The sequence below is a fragment of the Chrysemys picta genome, chromosome 4 (assembly GCF_011386835.1).
Source record: "Chrysemys picta bellii isolate R12L10 chromosome 4, ASM1138683v2, whole genome shotgun sequence".
NCBI classification, from domain to species: domain Eukaryota; kingdom Metazoa; phylum Chordata; order Testudines; family Emydidae; genus Chrysemys; species Chrysemys picta.
In genome coordinates, this window is record NC_088794.1 from 150018705 (window position 1) to 150038011 (window position 19307).

Here is a 19307-nt window from a genome sequence, read left to right on the forward strand (position 1 = left end):
CTGCACTGCTGCTGCTGGTGGCTCTGCCTTTAGAGCTGGAATCCCAGCCAGCAGCTGCCGCTCTTCAGCTGCCCACTGAAGGCAGTGCCGCCAGCAGCAGCGCAGAAGTAAGAGTAGCAGTACCACAACTCCCCCTTACAATATCCTTGCAACCCCCCCCCCCCCCCCAACTCCTTTTTGGGTCAGGATCCCTACAATTACAACACTGTGAAATTTCAGATTTAAAGACCTGAAATCATGACATTTATTATTTTAAAAATCCTATGACCATGAAATTGACCAAAATAGACCGTGAATTTGGTAGGGCCCTAGATGTAGTCCAGTATCAGTGGCAAGGGTGAAGTGATAGCCGAGGCGCACCAAATGTGGAATCTCTTCCATTTGTGCAGGTAAGTAGACCGCATAGTCAATCTTCTCTGCTATTTAATAGTATCTCCTTTATGTCTTCAGAACAGGTCATCTCAGTATTCTGGAACCATGCAGGAGCCATGCCTTCAGGTGGAGGATCTCTAGATTTGGGTGGCGAGTCTGGCCTGCATCCTGACACAGGGGATGTGAAACAGGGTGAAGAATGACTGGTGGGCATACTGTCATCCGTACAAGGTAAGGGACCCATGTTTGTCTGAACCATGTTGGGGCTATCAAGATGACTCTGGCTTGTTCCTCTTTTATTTTGCGTATTACTTTGGGTATTAAGGGGATCGGTGGAAAGGCGTATAGCAGATGTGTGTCCCATTTGATGAGGAAGGCAACCCCCAGAGAACAGTAGCTCAGTCCTGCTCTTGAACAGAAATGTGGGCATTTGATGTTCTCGGGTGTGGCAAAAAGGTCTATACTTGGGAATCCCCAACATCTGAATAGCTTGTATAGGATCATGGTATCTATCTCCCATTTGTGTTCCTGTGAGAATTTTTTGCTTAGTGTGTCTACTGTGGTGTTGTAATCGCCCGGTAGGTAAGTCACTGAGATGTTGATGTTGTGGCGAATGCACCAATTTCATAATTTCAGTGCTTCAACACACAAAGATTGTGACTTTGCTCCCCCTTGATGGTTTATGTAAAATATGGAAGCAATGTTGTCGGTCATTATCCTTATGTCCTTGTTTCCGACCAGTGATAAAAATTGTGAACATGCATTCCGGACTTCTTGGAGTTGCAGTAGGGTGATGTATAAAGTTGACTCTGAAGTTGACATGTACTCTGTAATTTTGCAAACGTGCTCCTCAACCCAACAGAGACGTGTCTGTTGTCAATATTAGTGACAGAGGTGATTCTGTGACAAACATACTTTGTGGGGTTTTGTCCACCAGTCTAGTAAGCTTTTGACTGTGACTGTCATTGAAAGACACTTGTTCAAATTGTGTCTGTGCGTACTGTATACTGTCCTGAGCCACTCATGAAGGCAGCGCATATGTAGTCTGGCATGTCTTACAACAAAGGTGGTCACTGCCATATGTCCTAGTTGTAAGCATGTTCTGGCTGATACCTGTGGGCTGGTTTGCACTGTAGAGATCAAATTGATTAGGGGGGGTAAATCTGTGAGTTAGTGTGACGGGGTGGACTAGGCCCTGAGGCCTCCTACTGGAGGCCTCACCAGGGCCGGCTCTGGCTTTTTTGCTGCCCCAGGCAAAAAAGCCTCCCGCCGCGTGCCCCTCCCCCCCACGGGGAGCGCAGCAGGGGAGGGCGCCGAGCTTGGCCGCGGGCCCGCTCTCCCCGACTGGCTGGAGCGCCGGGGGGAGGGCGGCGAGCCCGCCGCGGCTCCGCTGGCGGCCGGAGCGCTGGGAGTAGGGCGGCGAGCCCGCCGCGGCTCCGCTCTCCCCGGCGGCGAGCCCACCGCGGCTCCACTCTCCCTGGCGGCTAGGGCGCCGGGGGGAGGGCGGCGAGCCCGGCCGGGGCTCCGCTCTCCCCGGCGGCCAGAGCACTGGGAGGAGGGCGGCGAGCCCGCCGCGGCTCCGCTCTCCCCGGCGGCCAGAGTACCGAGGAAGGGCGGCGAGCCCGCCGCGGCTCCGCTCTCCCCGGCGGCCGGAGCACTGCGGGGAGGGCGGCGAGCCCAGTCGCAGCCCCGCTCTCGGGCCAGAGCGCCGCGCCGCGCTGCCCCCCTCCAGGTGCCGCCCCAAGCACATGCTTGGTGGGCTGGTGCCTGGAGCCGGCCCTGGGCCTCACGGTCCTGCCACTTCTCTCCCCACCCCGAAAAGGGCAGTGGAGAGAGTCCTCCAAACTGCCTAGAATGGCTGTATGGGACGCAGCCAATCAGAAGGGGCTGCAGGGAGCAGCCAATCAGGGCCCAGCAGGCTAGTATAAAAAGAGCTGCAGGGTCAGAGTGAGTTCAGTTCCTGGAGTTGGAGGAGTGTGGGTGGTGTGCCTGGCTGGCTGAGGGAACTACAGGACCTTGAACAGAGCAGTGCTAGCAGAGATGGGGGAGGGGAGCAAGACGGCGTTCTGGGCTGGCTGCTGGGACTCAACCAGGACAAGGCCCTGAGATAATGGTGAAGAATGTGCTGGGGCCAGGGAAAGTGGCCCAGGGAATTGTAGCAGTGATGCAGTTTATTTAAAGGAATGCAGTGGATGGCTGCTATCTATAAGGTCCCTAGGCTGGGATTGGGAGTAGTGGATGGGCCCGCATGTTCCCCCTGCCACCACCATTAGCCATTGGGGAAGTGGCCTGGACTTTTGATGCACCCCAGAAGGGGGAACTGAATTCTTTTAGTGGCCCAGCAGGAGAGCTGGGTCCAGAAGGGCCCCAAGAGGGCGAAAACGTTGCCTCCAGGGAGGGAGCCCTGGGGCACGGTTCTATATCAGAGCAGGGACAATTTGAGAGAGTATAGAAGGGGCTGAGAGACCGTTTGAACCAGAGTACTATGATAAGCCTTGCTGGACTGATTGAAGAGCAAGCCCAAGGATAGGGCTGCAGGTAAAGAGATGTTACAGAGGGCACTGAGAGAGGCCTCTGTTGGACTTGTACACCGGAAGGTACGGCTTTTTATTTCAAATACAGACTGTGTGTGACTTGGCTGGAGGGCTCAGTTGCTGAAGACTCACCGCAAGGCATACAGAAAGGGTGGGCACACGCACTCTGCCAATGGGGGTGCTTGCGAGAGGTGAGTGCCACCCTGTTACAGTTGGCAATGAGGCTTTGGCCTCTACTGCATTGAGGTAGGCCCCAATAAATTCTAGGTGCTGTACAGGTATCAGTATTGATTTTTTAATGTTTGGTTGGAGGCCTACTTGTGAGGAAAGGGCCATTGTCCTTTGTGTTGCTGCTATGTTATCATCTCGAGAGGGGGCTGTGAATAAACAAATCATTCAAGTATGGGAATATCATAATTCCCTGTTTGCAGAAGTGCATGGAGAACACTCCGGGTGCCACAGAAAGGCCAAACAGAAGTACCTTGTACTGGTAGTGATCCTGCTCCAGAACGAATCTGAGGAATCTCCTGTTTGATGGATGTATGGTGATGTGGAAATATGCATACTGGAGGTTGAGAGTTAAGAACCAATCCCCCGTTCCAGCGCTAGGATTATTGTTGCTAATGTGACCATTCTGAATTAGTGTACTTTGATGAGTTTCTCAAATCTAGAATGGGTGTCCACTGACCGTTCTTTCTCGAGATTAGGAAATAGTTGGAATAAAAGCCAACCCCTCTGTGTTGTATCGAAACAGGTTCAACAGCACCCAAGGGCAGGAGGTGGTTTATTTCCTTCCATAAAAGGTTCTAATGAGAGAGGTCCCTGAAGTAGGATGGGGAGAGAGGGCGGGAAGGAGGGAGGGAAATAAATTGAACTGAGTATCTGGTGCTGATAATTTCTAACATCCACTTATCTGAGGTGATACTCTGCCATATTGGGTAGAATGGGGTCAGGCAGTCTCCAAACTGATGGTGGTTGAAGCAGATGGGACTGGGGAAAGCAGTGGAGGTGAGATGGAGGTGGCCTACATTTCGTAACCCTCTGTCTTTGCAAATCATATGGTCTCTGCAGAGGAACGTATGGAGCAGGTCTCTATCACTGTGCAGAATGATATTTATTTGGGCTTCTCTTTTGCGCAGGCATGTAGATACGTAAAGACTGAATCCTTTAAGGAATGAAGGGATTCATCCATCTTGTCCACAGTTTCGATTCTTTGAAGGGAAGATATTCAACCATAGATTGTATCTCTTCAGGAAATCCCGAGAGGTGAAGCCATGATGCCCTTCGCATGACTACAACTGGAGACATCTATCGGGCAGCTGGGTCGGCTGTGTCTAAGGAAGCTTGTAAGGCCATTCTAACCAGAAGGTGACCTTCGAGATAATTGCCTAGAATTGTTGGGTTCCCCCCTCAAAGATGACTAAATTTATTGAGTCATATTTGAATAGTTGGTGTAACTGAATTTGGCCATCAGTGCTTCATAATTGGCAATTTAAAATTGCAGAGTCGCTGATAAGTAGGCCTTGCACCCAAAATGGCCTAACCATTTCCAATCTTTATCATACGGGGTACTTCTAGTATGCATGTTGCCTGCTCCACTCATTCACTGCCTTGACCACCAACTAATTTGGAGAGGGATGTGAAAATAGAAACTCCATGTCCTTAGATGGGACATAATACTTTTTGTCTGTTCTTTTGCAGGTGGGTGGTACTGTGGCAGGTGTCTGCTAGACAGCCTGAACTGGGTCCATCAGAGCCTCATTTATGGGGAGAGCAATTTTTGATGAAGTTGATGTTTGGAGTATATCCAGTAACTTATGTTAAGACTCTATAACTTCTTCCAAAGATATGTGTAGTGAGTCTGCAATTCTCTCAAATAGTTCTTGGAACTGATTAAAATCATTGGCTGTCGGTGGAGAAGGCATGATAGTATTTTCTTATCCTCTCCGGACAAAGCTGGTTGGTGGGGTGACTTCCTGATCCAGCCTCTCCTCCTGGTCCTCAAAAGTCTTGTCCTGAGGTTGGGGGAGGGGGGGCGGAGGAAGCGGGGTCTACTTAACGAGGCTGATGGGGAGCATCTTGAGCTCTCTATGGGTGCTAGGAGGCCTGGAAAATTGTTGCCTGTATGTAAGCCCATGGATCCCAGTAAGGCCATTGTTGTCGGAATGGCATGTGTGGCATCCATGTATGTCTGTACCATCTATGTGCATAACCCTCAGGCTGATATCTGGTCTTTACCAATGGGTCTGGTCTAGTAGTTGTCTGAGGTGGGGAGAGGAGTATTGCTGAGAAAGAAGTAAATATCCTTTTCCTCATCATCATCGTCCTCACTAGATAAGGGAGAAGATCTGGATGGTGGTTTTGAATGTGAGAGTGCCGAGCACACTGGGGATGTGATGTGTACCAGAGCAATATCAGTACCGAGGAGATTCCGGTATTTCAGATACCAATAAGTTGTAGCCTTTTATTTTATTTTATTTCGAGTTAATTTTGTAACGTGGTATTACACCAACCTGGGTTCGGCTCTGGTGGCTACAGTTTCAAGCTCAGAGTGAAAGTCACCTCTGCTACTTGTTTTAGACTTAGAGTCTCTAGGAACACAAAGACCAAGGATAGTGACACTCATACATTTACAAGTACAAGGTTTAGTCTGTGTTTCAAGTTTTATTAAAGCTATGATTACCCAAGCATACAGAAATCCTATAAAGACCTATGCACAAGTTACAAATATACCTCCTTAACGATATTCTTAAACTCTGATGGCTGCCTTGCCAATTGATCATCAGTAGAGGGATAGTTCCTGCTGGAGTTTTCCCATAAGGAACTCAACTTTCCCAATCTGGGCACCCTCTTTTTATAATGTGATTCTGACTATACCTCATTAGCATTTATGGATATAGTGCACCCTGCGATTAGGGCATGTGTTAGAAAAATGTGACTACCAGGTATCTTGTAAGCAAAAAATTACTCTTATTGTTAATTTTTTGCAATACCACCCATACACACATCTTTTCCTGTAATCTTGTAGCCTAGTATGGCTAAGCTAAAATCCTACATGCCTCAGCCTGTACGCCTTGTGTTTCAGCCCTACTTACTTAGATACATAATATATACTTATCCCTTCTGGCTACCAATCAATCTTATATTTCTATAATCCTACAATTTAAATCTATTGAGAATACAATGATTATATATGACATAGCATGTTAATCATAACATCACACAATACATGAATTATAAAATGAACTAACTGGCTATAAAGTTCTTCTGAAAACAGAATTCTTGTGGTACCACATGGAGACATTAGCAGTAGTACCAGTCTAGTTGAAGTGGTTGTCAGTGCCAATGGGGCTCTGTGCTCCGCTAAGGGATTGGTAAATTGTTGCGGTGCCAATCTGCTTGGTGCTGCATGTCTGAGTGGCTCAGTCAATGCCAGCATGGAAGAGCTAGGCTTATCGCTGCCACTCCTTTCTGAGTCCACCCTCTTAGGGTCCTTGGCGTTAATGGTACCAGCGATATCTGAGGATCCCACCGACTCAAAGGTGTTCAACCTTGCTCTGGCCAGTACCCATATCATCAAGCACGCTGGGGATCTTTTCTTTTTAGCATGTTCCCTGGTAGAAGAGGTTGTTGTCCTCTTGGTGGCCTTTTGTGAGGATTGCAGCAGTTTCCTCTGTGAGGGAAGCAGGGAATGTTTCTCTGAACCTGTCGTTGGGGTCAATGGGGACCAGTACTCAGACGGAGTCTCTGGGCCCAGGTTGGAAGCTGGACGCAGCGAGCTCTCCATCATGGTAAATTTTAACTTGAACACTTTGACTTTTCTGCTGCATAACTTGAGGTTGAGGCAATGTATATACTTTTGTGGTGTGCGTGCCTCTCCTAGACAGCAGATGCATCAAGAGCACCCATTGCTGATGGGGATAGCCTCCCGGCAAGAGAGACACTGTCTGAATTTGGAGTATCCGGACATGTCCCTCTTTCCTGGTATCTTTCCCTAACGGGAAGGAGCATTGTGGAGAAAACTACACTACTCTACAGATAACAGATTCTTAGCAGAATTTTTTTTTTAAAACAAGAAATAAGTAAATGAGGGAAGAGCATAGTTCTAACTAACTCTATCACTACAACAATAACAACACAACACTAAATAGGCTCTGCTGAGAACTCTGTCTCAGGCCAAAGGCAGTAGAGAAAGAAGGAACTGAAGGCACTTTGGCCACACGGTGCTATATAGCCACCAAAAGCGGCACGAAATGCGGCATGTGCAGCCCAAACGGGCACAGCTACCAAAAATCTCTGATCACAGGCACAGGGATGTAGACTCACCTAAAGTGGAGCACCCATATGGGATACTACTTGAAGAAGAAGCATTTCTTATCTTTTGTAAAAAGAGTCTATTTGAAAATAAACTACTGACACTTGCCTCCTTCCTAGAAAGTTTTATTACAATAGCAATATGGGGCCAGTTTCCTACTTCTTTGAGCAGTGTTTTAAGTTTATTATTTAAAAAAATTATTTAAGTATTATCCATAATAGCTGTAGTAAGTGTTACAATGTGGGTAGCATTCTGCGTATAATTTAATTTTACTTTTTTTCCCCTCATTTTGGCCAGATCTATTGATTTACTATCTATTTAGGCCCAGATTTAAGATGCCAAAATACCTTTAAAAATATGGCACTTGCTGACTCCTGCTTTCTGGAATGTCCTGGAATGCATTATATTGGGGGGAGAGAGAGAAGAAAGGGGAGAGAGCAATTGGTAATATCCTATATTTCTTCTTTGTTTAGATGAGACAGCACGTAAAAAAAGACGGTTACTCACCGTTGTAACTGTTGTTCTTCGAGATGTGTTGCTCATATCCATTCCATTAGGTGTGCGCGCGCCGCGTGCACGATCGTCGGAGAATTTTCTACCCTAGCAACACCGGCGGGTCGGCTGTGGAGCCCCCTAGAGTGGCGCCTTCATGGCGCTGAATATATACCCCAGCCGACCCGGCGCCCCCTCAGTTCCTTCTTGCCGGCTACTCCGACAGTGGGGAAGGGAGGCGGGTTTGGAATGGATATGAGCAACACATCTCGAAGAACAACAGTTACAACGGTGAGTAACCGTCTTTTCTTCTTCGAGTGCTTGCTCATATCCATTCCATTAGGTGACTCCCAAGCCCAACTTAGGTGGTGGGGTCGGAGTGAGACATTGCTGTGTGCAAAACCGCTAATCCGAATGCAGCATCGTCCCTGGACTGCTGCACTAGTGCATAGTGAGCTGTAAATGTGTGGACTGATGACCAAACCGCAGCTCTACAAATGTCCTGGATCGGAACTTGCGCCAGGAAAGCCGTCGAGGAAGCTTGGGCTCTCGTGGAGTGAGCGGTGAGGTGCGGTGCTGAGACACCTGCCAGGTCATAGCAAGTCCGGATGCAAGACGTAATCCAGGAGGATAGGCGTTGTGAGGAGACCGGTGAGCCTTTCATTCGGTCTGCCACTGCAACGAAGAGTTGCGTCGTCTTTCTAAAGTGCCTTGTGCGGTCAATATAGAAAGCCAGGGCCCTGCGTACGTCCAGAGAATGCAAACGTTGATCCTGGCGAGTAGCATGTGGTTTAGGATGAAAGACCGGGAGAAATATATCCTGGTTGATATGAAATGGAGAAACCACCTTAGGGAGAAAGGCAGGATGTGGACGAAGCTGTACTTTATCCTTATGGAAAACTGTGTAAGGGGGCTCGGATGTAAGCGCCCTGAGTTCAGAAACGCGCCTTGCTGAGGTGATGGCTACGAGGAAGGCTGTCTTCCAGGATAGGTACAGAAGTGAACAGGTGGCCAGTGGCTCGAATGGAGGACCTGTGAGCTTGGCGAGAACCAGGTTGAGGTCCCACGTCGGAACGGGTTGATGTTGTTGTGGGTACATCCGGTCTAAGCCCTTGAGGAATCTAACGACCATCGGGTTAGAGAATACCGAGGATGCGAGTTCCCCTGGGTGAAAGGCTGATATAGTGGCCAGGTGAACTCTAATTGAAGATATCGCCAACCCCTGCTGTTTTAGGGAGAGGAGATATTCCAATATGAGAGGAATAGGTGCCTGTAACGGGGACGTGGCTCGTTGTTCGCACCAACAGGAGAACCGCTTCCACTTGGCCAAGTACGTGGCTCGTGTTGAGGGCTTCCTACTGCTCAACAGAATCTGTTGGACCGAGAGTGAGCATTGTTGCTCTGGCTGGGTGAACCATGGAGCAGCCACGCCGTGAGGTGAAGAGATTGCAGGTCGGGGTGACGCAGCCGGCCGTGGTCCTGAGAGATGAGATCCGGACATAATGGAAGCGGGATCGGTGTCTGAACCGAGAGTTCCAACAGTGTGGTGTACCAATGTTGTCTCGGCCACGCTGGAGCGATCAGAATTACCTGTGCCTGGTCTCTGCGCAATTTGAGCAGTACCTTGTGGACCAGAGGAAACGGAGGGAAGGCATAAAACAGGTGGTCTTTCCAAGGAAGGAGAAACGCATCCGAGAGGGAGCCCGGAGCTCGACCTTGCAGGGAGCAGAACACGTGGCACTTCCTGTTGTCTCGAGATGCAAACAGGTCTATCTGGGGAAACCCCCACTTCTGGAAGACGGAATGTATGATGTCCGGACGGATAGACCACTCGTGAGTCTGAAAGGACCTGCTGAGTCGGTCCGCTAAAGTGTTCTGGACTCCAGGGAGGAACGATGCCGTGAGATGGATTGAGTGGGCGATGCAGAAGTCCCACAGGCGAATGGCCTCTTGGCATAGAATTGACGAACGTGCTCCTCCTTGCTTGTTGATGTAAAACATGGCCGTGGTGTTGTCGATGAGAACTAACACACAGCGGCCACGTAGGAGATTGCGAAATGCCTGGCACGCCAGGCGCACCGCCATCAGTTCCCGAACATTGATGTGCAGGGCTAGCTGGGGTGCAGTCCACAGGCCCTGGGTATGGTGTTCGTTGAGATGGGCGCCCCAACCCAGAGATGAAGGGTTGTGGGGCGTGAAATGGCATCCCCTCGCAAACCACATTGTGATCTAGCCACCAGGTGAGGGAGGTCAGGACCGAGTTCGGGACCGTGACCACCATGTTCAGGCTGTCCCGATGTGGGCGGTATATCGATGACACCCAGGTCTGGAGTGGGCGAAGCCGAAGTCTGGCATGCCTGGTTACGTACGTGCAGGAAGCCATGTGACCCAGCAGGGTGAGGCACGACCTCACCGTGGTAGTTGGGAAGGCCCTGAGCCCTTGAATAAGGCTCGTGATGGTACAAAAGCGGTTGTCTGGCAGGATGGCTTGTGCACATCTGGAGTCTAGGACTGCGCCGATGAATTCTATTCTCTGGGTAGGTTCTAGAGTGGATTTGTCCTTGTTGAGTAGGATGCCCAACTCGTTGAATGTGTGCACTATTATGTGGACGTGAGCTCGAACTTGCTCTTTGGTGCGACCGCGTACCAGCCAGTCGTCTAGGTACGGGAACACCTGTATCCCTTGCCGACGAAGGTATGCTGCCACGACAGCCATACATTTCGTGAACACTCTTGGGGCCGAGGATAGGCCGAAGGGAAGGACTGCAAATTGGTAGTGCACCTTGCTTACCATGAATCGCAGGAAGCGTCTGTGAGGCGGGTAAATTGCGATATGAAAGTATGCGTCTTTCATGTCGAGGGCGGCGAACCAGTCTCCAGGATCGAGGGAAGGGATAATGGCCCCCAAAGAGACCATGCGGAACTTCAACTTTACTACGAATTTGTTGAGTCCGCGCAAGTCCAAGATGGGTCGCAGACCCCCTTTGGACTTGGGGATCAGGAAGTAGCGGGAATAAAATCCCCTGCCCCTTAACTCTAATGGAACCTCCTCTATGGCCCCCGTCAATAGGAGCGTGGAAACCTCCTGTATAAGAAGTTGCTCGTGAGAAGGGTCCCTGAAGAGGGACGGGGAGGGGGGGTGGGAGGGGGGGAATGAAGAAAACTGGATAGCGTATCCTCTCTCCACCGTGCGAAGGACCCAACGGTCCGAGGTTATAAGGGACCAAGCACGGTGGAAATGGGAAAGGCGATCCCGAAAGGAGGGGGCTGGATCCTGGGGGATGACTGGGGCGCCGTCCTCGACCGCACCTTCAAAAGTTCTGCCTGGGGCCTGAAGGTGGCCTTGGTGGCCCTTGGTTCTGACCGGGTTGAGGGCCAGTCCACCTTCTCCTACCACCTCACCCCCGCCTTCTGGCAGAGTCCTGTCTCTGACGAGGCGGAGGGGGGTAGAAACGTTGAGGCTGGGGCCTAAATGGTCTGCGCTGGGGACCCGCAACATGCATCCCCAGGGAGCGCATGATTGTTCTCGAGTCCTTGAGGCTCTGCAGACGAGAGTCCGTCTTGTCTGAGAACAATCCATGTCCTTCAAAGGGCAGATCCTGTAGGGTTTGCTGCAGCTCCGGAGGCAAACCCGAAACCTGAAGCCAGGAGATCCTCCGCATAGCGATACCTGAAGCCAGGGTTCTCGCAGCCGAGTCCGCTATGTCCAAGGAGGCCTGCAAGGAGGTCCGAGCCACCTTCTTACCCTCCTCTACCAAGGCCCCAAACTCCTCCCTGGAGTCTTGGGGAACCAATTCCTTGAACTTCCCCATGGAGTTCCAGGAATTAAAGTTATAGCGGCTCAGGAGCGCCTGCTGGTTCGCCGCTCTAAGTTGCAGCCCTCCGGCTGAATAAACTTTACGGCCAAACAAATCGAGGCGCTTAGCCTCCTTCGATTTGGGCGCTGAGGCCTGTTGACCGTGGCGCTCCCTTGCATTCACTGATGACACCACCAGTGAACACGGCTGGGGATGGGTATACAAGTACTCATAGTCCTTTGAGGGGACAAAGTACTTTCTTTCCACCCCTCTCGCTGTGGGTGGGATAGAGGCAGGAGTTTGCCAAATCGTAGTGGCGTTAGCCTGGATCGTGCGGATCAGAGGCAACGCCACTCTGGATGGGGCATCCGCAGAGAGGATGTTCACAATGGGGTCTTGCACCTCCACTATCTCCTCCGCCTGAAGGTCCATATTACGTGCCACCCTACGTAATAGGTCCTGGTGTGCCCGGAGATCAATCGGGGGTGGACCCGAGCTCGTTGTGCCCGCCACTGCCTCATCTGGGGAAGATGAGGAAGATGCCTCAGGTGGCAAGGGATCCAAGGGCGGGGCCTGGTCCAATGAGCCTTGGAGCGGAGCATCACCTGCCCCTGGGTCCAGGACGTCAGGTGGTGTGGGCACGGAAGCCTCCATGCCCCCTGGAGGAGGGCGAGAGATGGTGGACTCTGGGGCCCTTCGCTCAGAGTGCACCGAGCGAGAGGCTGATGGTGGTGGGGCCCCTTGCGCTTGGTGGTACGCCCACGGGGTCCAAAACGACCAGTGCGAAGGTCCCTGAGCGGGATTCTCCGCTACCTCCTGCCAGTGGCCCATGTCCGGATCATCGGCCTGTCCCTGAGGGGGGTATGCCGATCTCGATGCCCCATCGGAGGAGCGGGACACTGATCGAGATGGCCATGGCGGTGCCGACCGCGCCGAGACGAGCTCCGGACGGTACGGTGCCGTACGGTGCCGGTCCAGAGATGAACGGTCCCTGTGCGGTGCCGGCGAACGGTGCCGAGATCGGGATCGGTGCCGACGACCGCGTCGGTGCCGGGAGTCCGACCTGGACCTGGAATTGGATCTTGAATAGGCCCGGTGCCGGGAGCGGCCTCTCGACGTCGAGCGTCGATCGTATCGGTGCCGAGAACTACGTCTCGATGTCGATCGGTGCCGACGATCATAGCGGTGCCGAGACGTAGAGCGGTGCCACGACGATGATCTTGGCCGCGAGTACGACCGGTGCCGAGGTGATATCCGGCGCCGGGACTGCGAGCGGCGTGGGGACCTGCTTCGGGACCTGGACCGGTGCCGTGGTTCCAGCCCCTGCGATGGAGGGCGCATCAAGGCAGGTTTCCCCCTGGATTGGACCGGACGAGTCAACGGTGCCGACGGTGCCGGTGGTTGGGGCGGTGCCGGCTCCGTGAGAGCGATCAAGTCTCTCGCCGTCGCGAAGGTCTCTGGGGTCGACGGGAGGCACTGTATCACCGCCGGTCGCGGTGGTGACCCTGTCTGCACCGGACTCAACGGCCTCGGAGCCGGAGTCGACGGTGCTGGAGGCACCTGTTTTCGGTGCTCCACAGGCGGACGCGGCTCTACCCCCGGCACCGGGGGAGCCGGCGTCTTCGGCACGGCAGTCCCCGTCTTATGGGATTTTTTATGTCCCGGGGATGATGAGCGGCGCCGAGGCACTTGTTGTGAGTGCGGTGCCGACGAGGTCCGGTGCCGTGGAGGCTTGTCCGACGTGGTCGGAATGGTCGGTGCCGCCGGGGCACTGCGCACCGAGGTGCTAGGTGCCGGGGCCTGACGCGCCGATGGAGCGTCCGGGCTAAGTGCCGCCTCCATAAGGAGTTGCCGGAGCCGAAAGTCCCGCTCCTTCTTGGTCCTCGGTCTGAAGGCCTTACAGATCTTGCACTTATCTGTCTGATGGGACTCTCCCAGGCACTTCAGACACGAGTCGTGCGGGTCACTCGTTGGCATAGGCTTAGCGCAGGAGGCGCACTGTTTGAAGCCGGGAGCCGTGGGCATGGGCCCGGCTACGCGCCGGGGGAAAAAAGGGGGAGACAACCCCCTTAATCCCCTTTAACTATATAACAACTATTAACAAAGTGAATAAACAACTATCTAACTATATACAACTAGAACTATAACTATAACTGTGAATAACGGATAAGCTAGGGAGAGTGGAGAACAGCTACGCCGCGCTCCACAGTTCCAACGACCGTCAGGGGCGGTAAGAAGGAACTGAGGGGGCGCCGGGTCGGCTGGGGTATATATTCAGCGCCATGAAGGCGCCACTCTAGGGGGCTCCACAGCCGACCCGCCGGTGTTGCTAGGGTAGAAAATTCTCCGACGATCGTGCACGCGGCGCGCGCACACCTAATGGAATGGATATGAGCAAGCACTCGAAGAAGAACCACTAAATTAAAATGTACCACTTGCTATTATTTCATTCACTGAAATAGAAAAAATAAGTGGTTCGATCATATAAGCCCTTCAAGGTGTGTTTAGCACAGAATAAAAACATTCTGCCACTTATCTGAAGCTTACCTAAAGTAAATCATACTTTAGCAGGACTTCTTTGAAAGCACAGCTAATGGAGCTTACACACAGCTTGCCAATTTTATTGGGTTTATGACCATTTTATGGATACCTTATCTATCCTTATAAGACAACAAATACATATTTTTGTCATTACCTTTGAAATGCCTTGTGTCCTGGATTCATCTGAAGATGTGATCAATGCCATTTGCACAATGTCAATGGACTGAGTTAGTCTCCCAATATGTGACACTTACCTTACTGCTGAAAGTAACATTATTGCTTGAATTTGAGACTTTTTAAAAATATTTAGTTTGACTAATTGCCATGTGGTGTTTTAGCTCTAGCTTTGTTATACTGTTTCAATACATATGTACAAAAGGCTCTTTGGTTGGATTCTTCCTTGAATTTACTAATAAATATGCAAAACACAGAAAAAATACTTTGAGCTAAAGACAAAAGATTCCATTGAAACAGAAATGAACATCATTTAGGGCTAAATTATGGCAGTTAGCCACAACTCTAAGCACGAAGTAGTGCAGACCTAACAGTCACAATGACCTAAAAGTATACTACATGCTTCTCTGGGTGTGCCCCCACTCTATGGCCAGCCATCTTTGTAGACTTGTGTGGACTGTTATATGACCAGGGCCTACCACTTGCCTGCTCTTTTTTGGGCAATTTGTGCTTCAACCCTTAGGGTTGCACAGAAGAAGCAGATTGTCCATAGCCTATTTGCAGGTGCACAAGAAGGTAAAGAGACATATTGGGACTTCTCTCCCTGAACATACGAGTTAGGAGCAAAGACATTTTGGGCTCTATTGGTACTGCATAAATAAACTGCTTTCAGTAAGTCATTAGCAAAAAATAATATTGTTGCCAATAAAATATTCATTAAATAACTACTAACCAGCACTCGTCCTCCAAAGATGTAACCCTTATTTCCTAGCACAGCACACGTATGAGCTGCTCGAGGCTGAGGTGGAACTCCACCCTGAAAGTACCAATACAAGATTTTTTAGAACATTAATCTATACAGTGTCAGTAAATGTCTAACTGCAAGTCAATAAAACATGAAATGCAATGGTAACGTTGAAATGTACCCCATATCTTCCAGTATCTTCTAATATGAAGGCAAAATTGCAAATGTGCAAAACTATTTGAGGGAACACCCAAAACTCCCAAGGCATTAGATGACGCATGGTGTAGTACAGTTCAGCCTTAACTAAATTCCCATGCATTTTGGTGTTCAATTTATTCTCTCAGCACCTGACTTACCAATGCTTCATTCCAGTTTTACACCAGTGAACTCCACTGATTTCTAGAGTTTCATCAATGTAAAACTACAGTAATACTGGTGGAAAAGTCCTCTAGAGCCTGTTTTTCAGAGGTGCAAAGTACCACATGTGGTCACCTCTGGGGGTGGGGGGGAAGCAGTAGCACTTAAAATGCAGGAATTTTGCAGAGGGTTTAACAAAACTTTGACTACTCAAACCTATGGAGTTGGTTTGTGGTCAGGATTTATGGTGACCCCTGGGGATAAATTTTAGACAGTAGCTTCCCCTTCTTATGCTTAAAGATCTTGTATGTTGTGAAGGTTATTTGTTTGAAAAAAAATATCCCCATGATGTAATATTGAGAAATAATAATAATGAATACCTAGCTCTTATATAATGCGCTTCATTCATAAATTTTCACTGCTTTACAAAAATCAGACTCTTAAACTTTGTATCACCAATCACCTGATGCTAGCGGGAGTTTTCCCCATGTAAAGAAAAAATAGGGATTGCAAGACCAGAGCCTTAGTTTTTAATGGAACTTTTCACTTGATGTTTGGTTTAAGAATTTTATAGAATCATAAGAAGTCACATAAAAGAATCATGAAAGTGTCAAACAATCTTATTATGTTATAATTCTTCCACTGAGATCTTAATGGAGTCTGTGTAATCTTACCAGAATTTTATGAGGCTCTACATTATCCTATAATATTAATATATAAAAATGTTCACATTACAGTTTTATTGAGAGCTCACTGAGAATATATGCCATCATTGGAACAATATTAATATAAAATAATTTCCTATATGTAAGACATCAGTTACTGCTCCTGTTCACACTGTTAAAATAAATGTTAGTCTTTCTCAGCATTAAACCCTTGATGCAACAGAGTTATGAAACACAGCAACTGCATCTGCACAGTATTCATTCAAGTGTATATATCCCTTCAATATTAAACAATTTTTTCCCCACAAATATCAAAAGGCTGAAGAGCTACTCTAATGACTAGAGACCCAATTTTACAATTGGATCTGCATGGATGGAACCTGTGCCTGCTGGATCCCCCACTGAAGTCAATGGAATGCAACATGAGTTCAGGAGTCCATTAACATGGATCTGATTGCAAGATCATAGGAATGGCCATAATGGATCATGCTTGTGGTCCATCTTGTCCAGCATCCTGTTTCCAACATCAGATGACTCAGAGGAAAATGCAGGTAGGTAAATATGTGGTGATCCTAATCCTTGATAGTTAGATTGGCTTAAACCCTCATTTCAGGGTTCATCTCCCTTCCAATACTCTTTGTCAGCATTAACTACTCTAACTCTGGATATTCTTGTTATCCAGTTCCTCTTTGAATTTTACTATGTTCTTGGCATCAACAACATCCAGCAGCAATTACATCCAGTGTGGAAAAACGGCTTTGAATTTGCCGCTTTTTAGTTTCATTTAATGTTCCCTTTCTCTTGTGTTACGAGATAGGGAGAACATAAAAATGCACTCATGTTATAAGCCTGAGAAATGCCAAACATGTTCAAAATAGTTCTCCCTGACATCAGTCTCTAGAGTACAGTTATTATTCAATATGGGGTGGAGTTACAAAAATGTACAGAATGATTAAAGATTTAAAAAATACTCACTCTAATTGTTGGTTGAAACCAAGTTTGTGTGTTTGTATCAAAAGCATGAACATCGTTATGCCATCCCCAAAATATCTGCCCTTCCTAAAAAGAAGAGTAAAATATCTAAAATTAATTTTTTTCATTTACTTCATCTCATAATCTTTTTGTTTTATCAAAAGGGTTTAGGCATAAAAGTGACAAATTATTTTCTGTATTTAATCAGAGTAAGAACAGGCATGCACTAATTTTTATTTTAAAAATACACACGGGGTAAAATTTTCAAAAGTGACAAACATTTAGGAACCTAAGTCTCATTGAATGTCAATGGGATTTAGGCCCCCTAGTGCCAAAGGCACTTTTAAAAATGGCCATACTGGGTCAGACCAAAGGTCCATCTAGCCCAGTATCCTGTCTTCTGACAGTCACCAATGCCAGGTGCTTCAGAGGGAATGAACATAACAGGTCATCATCGAGTGATCCATCCCCAGTCGCCCATTCCCAGCTTCTGGCAAATAGAGGCTAGGGACACCATCCCTGCCCATCCTGGCTAATAACTATTGATGGACCTATCCTCCATGAATTTATCTAGTCTGTTTTGAACTCTGTTATAGTTTTGGCCCTCACAACATCTGGCAAAGAGTTCCACAGGTTGACTGTGCATTGTGTGAAGAAATACTTCCTTTTGTTTGTTTTAAACCTGCTGCCTATTAGTTTCATTTGGTGACCCCTAGGGAGTAAATAGCACTTCCTTATTTATTTTCTCCACATCAGTCATGATTTTATAGACCTCTATCATATCCCCACTTAGTCGTCTCTTTTTCAAGCTGAAAAGTCCCAGTCTTCTTATTCTCTCTCTATATGGAGCTGTTCCGTACCCCTAATCATTTTTGTTGCCCTTTTCTGAACCTTTTCCAATTCCAATTTATATTTTTTGAGATGGGGCAACCAGACCTGCATGAAGTATTCAAGATGTGGGTGTACCATGGATTTATACAGAGGCAATAAGACAAAATATATATATCCCTTTCTTAATTTTGCCACCTCACTGTTTACCGCTTTTTCCAGATCACTTATGAATATGTTTAATAGTACTGGTCCCAGTACAGACCATTGGGGGACACCACTACTTACCTCTCTCCATTCTGAAAACTCACCCATTTATTCCTACCCTTTGTTTCCTATCTTTTAACCAGTTACTGATCCATGAGAAGACCTGCCTTCTTATCCCATGGCATCTTACTTTGCTTAAGAGCCTTTGGTGAGGGTCACATGTTCTCTCAAAATCTAAGTACACTATATCCACTGAATCACCGTTGTCGAGGCCCTCAGAGAATTCTAGTAGACTGGTGAGGCATGATTTCCTTTTACAAAAATTACATTGCTTCTTCCCCAACAAATCATGTTCATCTATGTGTCTGATAATTCTGTTCTTTTGAGAATGGGATGTAGGCTCCTAAATCATTTAGGTACTTTAGAAAATATTGCCTTCAAATGTTTAGTAGGATATGCTTTGTATAAACAAAGGTTTATTCATTAGTAAGACATTTTTCTTATAGATTAATACTAACATTTGATGAAAGGGGTCTGTTCTCTCCTTGATGTATCCAACTCTCATTAATGGCAACAACAGTTGAACATGCATAATGATTAAACAGACTTCTATGTCATTTTCTAATTATGAATATTGTAACCAGAGCCATCCCTTAGGTATGGTGATTCAGGGCGACTGCCATGGATCCTGTGTTTTGGAGGGCCCTGTGCTTCGATAAAATCATGAAGAGCTGGGCAGGGAGGTGAGGCAGGAGGCGGGCGAGCAGGGTGAGGAGGTGAACAGGGAGGCGAGCAGCAGGCGGACGGCGAGGAGGAGAGCAGCGGGCGAGTGGGTGGGGGCAAGGAGGAGAGCGGCGGCCACCGGCAGCCCCCCTACCAGAACCTCCTCCCAGCGCCTCCTGCCCGCCAATCAGCGCCTCCCCCTCCCTCTCAGCACCTACTGTGGATCAGATGTTTCATGGTGTCAGGAGGTGCTCGGGGGGAGGGGATAGGAGCGAGGGCGCAGCGTACTCAGGGGAAGAGGCGGAACTGGGTGAGGAAGAGCTGAGGTGAGGCAGGGGTGGGAAGAGGCGGGGTGGGGGCGGAGCAGGGGTGTGAAGAAAGAGGGCAGGGGCGGAGCCTTGGAGGAAGGGGTTGAGTGGGGGCGGGGCCTGGGGGAGCACCCCTCAGCAGATTAGAAACTTGGCACCTATAACCTGGGCCCCGCACTCCTGTAGGGATGGCCCTGATTGTAACAATTCACTATGGGAAACTAAGTGGTACTTTGTTCCAGACATCTTATGGTAAAGGTATTTACTTTGGATAATA

General features: G+C 48.8%; 1 protein-coding gene across 6 annotated transcripts in view; it reads right to left on the bottom strand.

Moving 5' to 3' along the window:
• KLHDC1 (kelch domain containing 1) overlaps positions 1–19307 on the bottom strand; it is a 63305-nt gene that overhangs the window by 24693 nt on the left and 19305 nt on the right. For 5 of the 6 annotated variants that reach the window (XM_008171628.4, XM_005303411.5, XM_005303412.5 and 2 more), the window contains exons 6-7: positions 16968–17051; positions 14959–15042 (exon numbers count right to left, since the gene is read on the bottom strand). In XM_008171628.4, the coding sequence (XP_008169850.1) occupies positions 14959–15042; positions 16968–17051 (168 nt within the window). Of the gene's footprint in view, positions 1–5959; positions 6580–14958; positions 15043–16967; positions 17052–19307 lie in introns of those variants that run through there. The other variant, XM_024108226.3, reaches the window with a different exon arrangement.